General features: G+C 38.3%; 1 protein-coding gene across 1 annotated transcript; it reads right to left on the bottom strand.

Moving 5' to 3' along the window:
* Positions 1–3,169: 3,169 nt before the first annotated feature.
* On the bottom strand, positions 3,170–10,487 carry opn4xa (opsin 4xa). Its single transcript, XM_041058443.1, has 8 exons — positions 10,354–10,487; positions 6,224–6,357; positions 5,860–6,063; positions 5,577–5,748; positions 4,533–4,694; positions 3,764–3,871; positions 3,511–3,685; positions 3,170–3,322 (listed from the first exon to the last, which is right to left on the bottom strand). The coding sequence occupies exons 1-8, from the start codon at positions 10,485–10,487 to the stop codon at positions 3,170–3,172; spliced, it is 1,242 nt and encodes a 413-aa protein (XP_040914377.1).
* Positions 10,488–11,217: the final 730 nt, after the last annotated feature.

Below are 11,217 nucleotides of genomic sequence, written 5' to 3'. Positions count from 1 at the left end.
AGTTAAGAGCTTTGGAATACTTATGAACTCTGGACATTTTTCATGCACACATTAGTTAAAATAGTACATAGATGAAACACTGCATACATATTTGGTAGACAAACACAATTAATCCATCAGTATCAATGAAGTATGGCTATAGTGTGATCCACAGTCTCAAACAGGACAGGAATGTTTTTTTTTTTTTTCTCCATTTCAATCACAGTGCTGTCTCACGCGATTTTAGTAGACAAGGCTTTCTAAGCTTAATCACTGTGATTCAGTGTGTCCTGCTACAAATGTCTTATTTAACATGAGTGAATATTACTTTGTCTTACTGTCTGTTGAAGCTCTCTGATGTGTATTGCATCCTTTTATTTTTGCACTGTGATATTTTGTTAAATAAACATACATTGATCCATGTTACTTGCTAAAAGGGATGACCTAGTCTACAGATGACCAACTGTTCCCAGCCACTGAAGCTAGATGCTATTAGATGTTTGCATTGTGCTGCACTGTTCAGCTGGGCTTTCTTTCAGCTACATGTGTGCCATGTCAATATATGGTTACAAACTGATGAGAAGCCCAGCAGCAAAATCTCCCTATGCTAAGCTATTGAACCAGTGAAGTGTGCTAGTCCTTTACGTAAGGCTGCAGTGCATACCTTTAGATCATCTTTACATAACTGGATAAGCAAACCACTCAGGAAATCCTGGAATTAATGTGCAAAGACAGTTCAAAAAGGATTTTTCTGGGTGTTTGAATTTGACGGAAGAACACATTTAAGTGTCTCTAGATAAACTGTCTCAACATTTGAGGTGATTATACCATGTGATTTCATGAGCTTATTAGTAAAAAAGGAAAAACGATGCATAATGTAGTACAGGGACTCCCCTGCTCATAGAGTCATACATTCAGCAGACTCTGGTCATCACGGTGGCTCAGATGGTCACAGCACATGCATTGTATCTGAAGTGTCCTGGTTTCGAATCCTATGTAGGTCATCTACTGGATGTCATCCCCTCCTCTTCTTCCCCACTCCTCATTTCCATTTGCTCTAGCTCTTCCAACGTATGAAAAAAATGCTGACAAACAATTAGGAAATAAATGGGATTTGGTGGGTAATAAAAAAAGAATTAGAGGAAAATAAATCCACCTCCATCTGCTTCTTGAAAGCACTTCTAAGTGGATTTTCAAATAGTTACAGCAACATAATAAATTTGCTTTGCGGGCTGTCGCACTTGAAAAATAGTTGCTACTAATTCTACTGGAAAGCCATGTTAATAATGCAGTCTTTTTGATGAATGTTTAAAACATTGTGCATGTACTCTGTTCAAATTATGCACAACACCTTTTATCAAAGTTTATTATGTGTAAGTTGTTGATCATAACACTTCATAACACCACTGGCAAATTGTGTATTAAAGAAACTGTTTTGATTTCACAGCTACAGCAAATTGTAAAGACACACTTCTCTGAATAATTATTAACGTCTGTTTTACTTTAGATTGAAGTAAAAGAGATAACCTTGGCTTTAGGTTTCAGTGATGTGGTTGGATTATAAGATGTCGTATGATACAGTTTACAATTAATTCTAAGAATTTTTTTTGCAAGAAGATTGTTCACAAAAATTTGTTAACGTCATGAAAAGTTTACTTCCCCAAACACACACACACACACAAATATTTAAAGAAGGAAAAGGAGCAAAATGCCAGTGATCGCTGCTGTGCCAGTTCTGTTCCTGAGAATATGCAGCACTGAAAATTTGAATTGATAATTAGGATATCAGAATGCATCACAACAAATGATGAAATATACATCAGTGTCAGGTGTCTTTATGACTTGCTAAGTTTGGTGGCTGAACTGTTCACACACTTTGGATGGCAAAATTCTTTATATCCGAAACGTAAAACACTGTTCCCAAAGTAGCTGCAAAGAATGATTTTGGATTGTATAACGCATGATTACTAAAGTCATGATTCAGCACATAATGTCAGCAACTTGCAAAACATGATAAATGCTGTTATACAATGTCATAAATACATTTTTATGAGTTCTTCAGTCACTCATAAATGCATTAAAGACATAATAAACATGCATTAAAGTCATGGCATTCACAAAAAATGAGTAAACAAACCAAAACATTCCAAAAAGTGATAGTTTGCTCTCTTTAAAGAAGCTCAAAAAAAAAAAGATTGTACTTTATACACAGTTGATTCTGAACTCAGTTTTTTTTAAAGTCCTTTGACATTTAGGTTGTATTTATAAGACTATTGTTTGTTTCACTGTGACAGTGTTGATGGTAGTGAGCACTTGCCTTTAATAAAAAATAAAGCATTACCATATGTTAACAGCTAGCCTGAGCAGGAGGGGTGTGTGGCAGGATTATTAGTTGTGTTTAAAATGGCACCAAAACCTATACAACAAATGTATTTGGTTGCACTTCATGGCTAAACGGTTGAAATAAAAATTTTAAGAACTGCTCAAAAACATTACCTTAACATTCTTGGACAAAAAAACAAACTTGTTTACTCTGCTGTGTTAAAGTAACACATTGCCACATAGATAAAGAAAAATACTCAACATTTAGCTTCCTGGTGTTGGAGAGAGAAATCTTTGCACAGACTCAAATATTTGAACAGGACAGTCCAAAGACTGTAAATCGAGCAACAGTTCTCTCTGCCGGCTCTGTGGGTTCTGTTTTTCTTCACAGCAGCCATGGTGCAGAAGGCCTTTCTTTGAGTTGGGTCTGATGATGGCATGGGAGTGCATACATACAGTATTATTCAGAGAGTCTGGCTGGATAAGGACCTGCGTTGCCTTAACATCTTTCTCTTTTTCTACTTGTGCCTTTCTTTGCTCACATTCACTCTCTTGCTCTTGTTCTTTCTCTTGTTCATCTTTCTGTCTCTTCTCTTTATTCCAGCTTTCAGGGCTCTCCTCCCTTGTTCTCCCCATGACTGAGGGCATTACCATGGTGACAAACTCAGGTGATAGATTCTGGTCACATCTGTTCAGTGAGCCTTGCTCTGGGATGGGAGTCTAGAGCAGAATTTAAATGAAATATAAACGTAACTGGCCTGACATAGCTTTTTTTGTGAATAAATAGTTATACTGACATGGTATACCTGTAAAGCCTTTGACTTTGAGATGATTTACTTATAAAATCAACAGATACAATGATGAGCACCTACCTTACCTGTTCCTGGCTTTGGCTTCCCTTTTCCTTGGTCTGCTTAGCCAATTTTTTGTACTCTTTGTCCCTTAGAGCTCCAAGGGAATAACTCGACCTCAAACAATGGCTCTGGTCAATAGGGTCCAGCTCCACATCACTCCAGACCTGCTACAGCGGATACGCACATGAATATATAGAAATTGAGCTTCTATTTGCCATCTAATTATGGTACTACTAGACAATAACAATATGACAAATGGTTCAAAAGTAACATAGAAAAGACCTCTACTTAAATGGACACTGCACATTGTGTTTGCCTCTTCAGTTTAAAAGCCTGGTGCAGAAGCCAAACTCACTGTGTCTGTCGTAGACATGGATGAAACTCTGTAAAACTTGTTTTTGGAGATTGATGACTGTCTGCTCAGCACCGAGTCCCTGAAGGAGGACTCACTGTGTGACACTGATATGCAGTCCCTCCTGGGGGCCTGGTCTAGGAAGTGTAGACAGGGAACCTTTTCTGCAAGGGTGTCCCTGTTGAGAAATAGTGATCTCTCAATAAAAGCTCTTTTTCAAGCGTAGGTTAGCGATTAGTTGGATCATTGCACTCACCTGTATTTGGAGTGAATGATGGCATAGATAAAAGGGTTGTAGATGGCCGATGCCTTAGCTATAACAGCAGGGACGGCTTTGGAGTAGGGATTGAGGATGTTTCCATATCTGAAAGGTGTAAAGCATTTGTAAAGAGACGGACTGTGCATCAGCTGTGATGATATTGATACTGTAGTGTGACCTTATAGCATAGCATTTTAACATGCCATTTATAATGATATTCTGCAAGAGGTGGAATATGGGTCATGGTTAATGGCAGAAATGAATTGCAGAGTGCAAGCAAGCACATACGTTCAATGCAAGGGTCCACCAAGCTGCCTGTACACAACTAATTCTGTCAGACTATTAACAGTCAGACTACATGGATCCTTATCATTTCCTGTTTTACTTTGTTATTACTTACCTTGTGTGTTTGTTGTTGTTTTACTTCCTGGCCTAGTGTGTTTCCTGTTTCTTACCCCCCCCTCCCGACTTTATTTTACCTGCGCCCAGTTACCCCTGCTTCCCTTGTATATTTAAGTCTCTTGTGTTCCCTTCATTCCTTGTCAGTTTGTCTGTTTTGTTCCTGACTGTGTTCCACAGTTTTCCTCATGTTTATATTCCTGTTTCCAGTGTACTTGGATTTCTATTTGCCATCTTGTCCAACCTCATACAATAAGATTCTTTCATTTATTAAAATATTCTTCACCGCACCGGCCTGCCTCTGTGTGTCTGCGTTTGGGTCCATTTCTTGTATTCCTGGCTTCAGCTGTATTAACAGTATATTTACCCAGCCCAGGCGATGAGGGTGACACATGCATAGGGCGACCAGGAAAGCACAAAAACTATGATGACCACAAAGGCAATCTTGGCAAGCTTCCATTCAGTCTTGATGGACTGCTGCTGGATCAGGGTTGACTTCCTCACCTGAGACCCCAACTTCTCTACATCTCTGTTAGGACAGAGAGAAGGAACAAAGAAATTTTGTAGTCGGTAAATAAGCCTGTTCAGATGCTAAACTGATGAAAATAACCATAATCAAAAAAGTATTTATAGAATTGTTTTTAACACATGTATCATGTTATGGACATTAGGCCATAGATTCAAATGCAGACACAGTGGGACAGACACAATATAGCAAGACAAAGCAGACGAAAGGTAACGAAAGGTATCAGATTTTTCATATGCACATCACAAGGACACAATAAATGTGTAAATAATGAAATAAAAGAAATGTCATGTACCCTAATTGGGCATAGAGGGCAAATAGTAACTAGTAAGAAGCTCTGCAGAACATACGTCATATCATCATCCCGAGATTGTGATGCAAGCTAAAGACCGAAACTAATGTTGTGTTCAGGCAGAAAATGGATAAGTTGACCTTGAGGTAAATACTGAAGGTTAATTCCATAATAACTTGGTTGCAGCCTCCAGAAGGGCTTATTTCTTGGCTTCATTTGAAGGACCCTGACATATGACTATTGAGGGTACTCCTAAAATGGGAAGCAGCTACAGTCTTATATGCCGAGGAGTAAATGTGTATCGGCTACGCCCATAGCTACAGCTACAGACGGTTACTGGAGGACAAGTAAAAATTGCATGATCTGAAAAATAGACTAATGGATACACAAAGAGATGAGAAAAGAGAAGAAACAGAGGGAGATGAGAGTAACACAGAAGCCACCGTCAGAAACACATGAGATTGTTTATGTGAAGATTTGCCCATAGCCGGGAGCGATTGTCTGTTATTTATTAAACTTCCTAAAAAGGGCAGCATTTCAGTTATTTTCAAAGAGTGTAAGTTCTGCATATTCACCTATGTTAATTCATTCACCTGCTTGCATGGCGGATTGCCAGGAACATGCACAGATAACAGTAGGATATAATGCCCAGAGGGATGAAGAACACAAAGCAGCATAACATCAAAGTGTAGCTTTTATTGGCTGGAGTAGATGTCACATAGTCCCACGTGCATGAGGTCATCAGGCCCTCTGGTATATATGAACCTTGAGGAAAAACACAGCAGACAGATAAGTAGGAAGTGTTTATGGTCTAAAAGTATATAAAGAGGATAGTCGCACAAAAAGTTTAACGAGATGTCAGAATAAATTACTTACTCCACCCCAAAAGCGGTGCAAGGCTCCAGGCTAAAGAATACAGCCAGACCAGGGCAATAATGAGGCAAGTGCGTCTCTTGGAGGTCCATTGTATGGCCTGCAGAGGTTTGGTGATGACAATGTAGCGGTCCACAGAGATTGCCAGAAGATTTATCATGGAGGTGATTCCAAATAAAGCTCCACAGAAGGCATACATTTTACATCCTGCAGAAAAAAAATAGACAGCACTTTAGTTTCTCTCAGGATGCCAAATTACTGATGATTTTATTTAAGTTGCTAAATACTACATTGGTATTTCCTGCATTTTTACATTGTTTACATAGTACAATTAAATGTAAAAATAAATAAATAAATAAATAAATACCTGTTTCACCAAAAATCCACCCTTTGTAAAGAGAATTAACAAAGAATATGGGTGATTGTGTAATTGCCATGAGGAAGTCACTGACTGCCAGATTCATGATGAAAAAGTTGGGGGGAGTCCGTAGCTTCTTGTTACTGAAACACATGATGATTGAAAAGTCACATACAATGAACATATGTGTGGAACTATAATACATCCACTGCCTTTTGGAACACCTACATCCAAAAACATCTGGATGCATATATTGTGGCAACTCGTTTTCGATCATTTGTGACACCATGTTCAAAAGGAAGGTTTGTTAACAGTGAGAGACTTATGGCGTCCAGCTTGTTTTTAAAATGATTTTTCAGTTCATGAAAGATTTTGTGCAGCTCGGATTGGTGTACAGACATATAGAGAGGCAGAGGTTCATACCCTGGCCAATGCCAAATCCATCCAATCACTCTCAAATGTACATGCATCTGAACTTCCCACCTCCCTTTGTATAACAGGGAGGGATTGGAAATCAATAACAATGGAACATCCTAACTCTAACTTAAAAAAAAAACTATTACTCTAATATTATCACTGTTAAAGTAAGTTCAGATCATTCATCAAAGATGCATGACTGCAACTCTTAAAAGAATCACAAGATCACAAGTAAACACATAAATGCTGTCCTGTACACATAAAATGGAGAAATACAAGCAAGTATTGAATACCATTGGATTCTCTAGTGGACTCCCTTGTTGACTCATTTTGACAAGCAAAACCTTGTAGTCTATAGACTGCAGTGTTCAGCAGAGGCAGTGAAAGCAATTTTTCTTGCCATGTTAACCGCTGTAATGAAGAGTTGGTCAAAGCAGGCACTTCTTCACCAGAGGACAAAAATCCAATTATAAATGACCTTTAAATTGAGATGCATTGTTAGGAAGACAACAGGAGAACACCGTAAGCCAAATGCCTAGAGGATATCCAAAAATCAAAGCAGCATTGACGGTATATTCGCTTGATTGTACTTTCTGAGCGGGTGAGTTGCACTGCAACATTACATTTGTGTGCAATTTTGAAAAATTTTCAAGCTTTGTCCCTGAAAGCAACACTGCTCTTCTCTTTTCCCCAGTAGATGCATTCCTCCTGTGACACTGGTTTCAACCAGTTCACAAGAAGCAAACTGTGTTAGCTATCGTAGGACAAAATTGAAGACATGTACAAGACCTGTACAAGTTTTTGGAACAATAATGAGCCTGGAACTAGTGGCCCGTGTGGGTTCTCTAAGGCTGTGGGTGGGCACAGATGGTCATGTTGTAATGCATGGTAATGGTGTGTGCTTTACAACAGCATATAGCATGCCACAGCTCAGTGCACACACGTCTAAAACAGTGCCGGACTACGTAGAGGGCTACGGGTGTACGGTGATTTTCTCTGTTTGGTGAACTAGAGGCATGTTAGTGTAATCTGTGTCAGTGAGATTTTTACGTTCACATTCATTAGATTAGTAAAGTAAAGTGAGTAAAGGGACACAGATGTCAGATATGTTCCAGATTAACTGAAAACAATGATGTGTGTCCTTGTGTGTTCCTTAACTGAATATTTACTCTACGAGTCACATCAGTTCCATTTATCACTGACAGCCTTTGGGCATTGTCTCCCTTGTTTTGCCCAGTGACTGTAAAAAGACCAAAAAGAGTAAACACCGCACAGACAGATAAGTTGGAGTGTATTTATGTGTTTACATGCAGGCGAGTGGATGTGTACTGAACAAGTGTGACTGAAGTAGAGATTGAGTGATGCGGAATTTGAGATCCCTGTGTATCACTGGAGGTTGGACCTTAATGCAAAAAGCATGTCATTCTCAGGATTGGATCTAACACTTGGTTCTAAACTGCATTCACTGGCATACTATATACACCCAGGAGTAGCCATAGTGTATATATGTGACATGGACACTGGGGAGTGTGTGTGTGTACATATACATTGGCTTTTGCTTTGCTATTACTTGTCATTTCAATTATATTTTTCAAGTGAGTGAATCTTTGGTCCTAAATATGTGAACATTACATTAGCTGGCAGGACGACAAACTGCAAAAGGAAAAAAAAACATTTTTTTTTTTTTTTAAATTGATGAAATTGGATCATCTTTGACTTCTCTTACGTGGGGATAATAAAGACTCAGTCTTTATATATTTGGTTACATTTGTTCTCTTGTCCCCCCCCCCCCCCCCCCCCCCCCCCATTCATTTAAATAAATAATTACATTTGCCTGAAATGTTTTGTTAGAATACAGAATTATTGCATAATTGTTAGGAATCATTCTGTAAGTTTAATGGTTGGCAAATGTGCCGAGCCACGTGTCTTCGCTCAGACATGAATACCCAACTGTTGCTCCCAGCAATGTCAAAAAATAAATCAGACATAATATCATCACACATGAGTCGGGCAGCTTTCCTCTTCAGGTTTTGATACCAAGTATGAAAACCAGTGAAAACTATCTGCAGATTCTTTTTTGCTGTATGACAATAAGGCAGGGAACATAAGTTACAGACTGCATCATAATACACTTAACATTTATAAATAAGAGATATACCAGACTTTATAACCAGATGAGCAAATTACTGTCTTACCCGCAGACTCAATCTTCTTCTAGTCTAGTTTAGAATCTGGTTGCATTGTCTGACATCAGTATTGTATAGAGACGGGCACAGTCGTTGAATGGATTACTCCGAGATGCATTACTGTTATTTAAGCTTGCCTACCCTCTTTATGTGGTCTAGGTGGTAGCCCAATGTTGACTGTATGTATAGAATGAAGTAGCTGACTGAATTATTGAATTAATTTATTGATTTATCCTGCACAGCTAGAAAATCACTAAGCTGCTTCCTGGTATTGAAAGCCTGCAGGCTGCTGCGAAGACCTTTCTGCATGTGCTTGTGACATCTGTACTTCGTAAAGCAAGAACACACTGTTTTCCCAGTTGGCGCTCTGCATCTGCATGACACCCAAACATTACAGGATGTACTGTGTATAGCTGAACATGTATCGTGTGAACAGCTTAAAGTGCTGACTCTGACATTGTTTTTCTAGTCCGTGCACTGATAACTTTTAGTGAATAGACACGGGCCATGCTATTTAATAAATTGGTCTATTCAGTTAGATGTATTATTGGATTTATTTTATGTCTTAATGCAGTCAGACATCTCAAATGTGCTATTTGATATTGTAATGTGCCACCAAAGAGACTGTAATGTGACTGACTAACAAAACAGTCCTCAGGCAAACAGCTTCTTTGAACTCACTTGTTTTGGAGTTCCAGAAGAACTTGAAACAGAGGACCTCTATGCTCCCACAGTCCAACTGTGCCCGTCTTTGTGACTTCCCAGAATTTGTTCTTGGGACCAGCTCATGTGTAAAAATGTGACAGGCTGAGTGAGGCTTATTACAGTGTTAAATATAGGTGTGAATACTTAATTTATTAGTTAACCGCTATTAGGCTTTTATTTCAACTGGGTGTTAACAACTAACTTTTGCTACAAATTCTGTTGTTTTGACAGTTGATGAGTAAATGTCTATTAAGAACCCATCGATTAAACCCATCAAAGTAAACAGGTACAGTATGTGTGGTGTGTAATGTAAATTTTATTTAAATACTTATGGTAACTATTTATTAGCTACCTAAAATAGCTAAATGCAGGTACATGAAATTTAAATGAAAGAATAATGTATGATATATTTATTAGCACCTCAAAAATGAACTCAAAAGGAATAATATTAAACATTACTACTAGATAAAACAGTATATAGTAGTATAGTAACTAATGTCTAAAACGCCACTTAAATATCTGTTCAATCTTGTCAATGTCTGGTGCAATCATTAGTAACCAACAGCATTAGAATGTGTACTGGTACTTTATAATAAATCACAGTAGAAGTAGAGTGCGATTAATTTTGTGGGAGACACGTTGGCCTTGTGTGAAATTTAAATTACAGAACAATCATAGAATTATCATGGCTGAAGTGAAAATAATGCAAAGGCTAATATAAAACAATACTGCTTGATTTAAAGATTTGGAACCGCATCTTCTTGCAGAATTGTTTCTCAGGTAATAAGTACATTTTTTGCCATCACACCTTCCAAAAGGCAAGTCCCTTACCAGAAAAAGGCGTACATGACCAAGGCGTTCCCAGTAACACCAACTGTTCCGATCACCAAGACAAAGAAGGCAACGATGTAGTGAGCGTGGTCCTGGACATCCACCTGCCGATAGAATCCGTGCTCCACATCCATTTCTGTAACGCCACACACACACAGGTCATCATCACAGCGTCTTTCTTCAACTGCAGTATGTGCAAGTGACTTTCATACAAACCCAATCTTCCCCTCTGTCCCTCTGACCCACTAAACTCTCCAGGGTTATGTAAGAGTACTTATGAAGATGAGCAAGTTAAATGCCTGAGGGCCAAAATATACAAAGATGAATATACAAAGACATTTGTCTAAGCTGCAGTTTCTTTGTGATTGATTCAACATTATGTTAGTTGTTTTTACATTATATTATCTTTTGTATTTTAATTTTTTTTTGTTTTGTTTTGTTTTGTTTTGTTGTTATTTTTTGGTTTGTTTGAATGCTTTAGAAATGTACCAGTTCAGTGCTCACATTTTGAAAATATCCACTATTTCCCTTTAGGAAGTCTGAGGAAATCCTTACATTTCCTCCCAGTTCACTGTTAATCTTTTGAAACTCAGCTGTGAACTTTGCTGGATTTTCAAACAGGAAAGTTTTGGAGTTTGGAGGTTACTGTTGGGCACTGTAACAAAATTGGACAGTGTATGTGTACAGAAAGTTAGTGCTGTTCTTCTGCCTACACTCCTATATGTATGTTTGGTTGGTTGGATGTGACAGACAGTCTGTCTTGCCTTCTTTTAAGCCAGATAACTTTGGTGATGCCTTAACTTTTTTAGTTTAATCCAATGGAAAACCCTGGCTCCTTTCTCACCTCTTCACAGCCGGCCAATC

Source organism: Toxotes jaculatrix, chromosome 16 (assembly GCF_017976425.1).
Source record: "Toxotes jaculatrix isolate fToxJac2 chromosome 16, fToxJac2.pri, whole genome shotgun sequence".
In the NCBI taxonomy this organism is placed as follows: domain Eukaryota; kingdom Metazoa; phylum Chordata; class Actinopteri; family Toxotidae; genus Toxotes; species Toxotes jaculatrix.
This window is presented reverse-complemented; position numbering and strand designations above follow the sequence as displayed.

What these genes read in the sequence shown, in the direction of transcription:
- opn4xa (XM_041058443.1), bottom strand. Translation starts at nt 10,487, where the DNA reads ATGGATGTGGAGCACGGATTCTATCGGCAGGTGGATGTCCAGGACCAC. An exon ending in GTGGATTTTTGGTGAAACAG is followed by an intron (nt 6,064 to 6,223) that starts GTATTTATTTAT and finishes TTTTTTCTGCAG; the next exon opens with GATGTAAAATGTATGCCTTC. An exon ending in ACCCTCATCGCCTGGGCTGG is followed by an intron (nt 3,872 to 4,532) that starts GTAAATATACTG and finishes TACACCTTTCAG; the next exon opens with ATATGGAAACATCCTCAATC.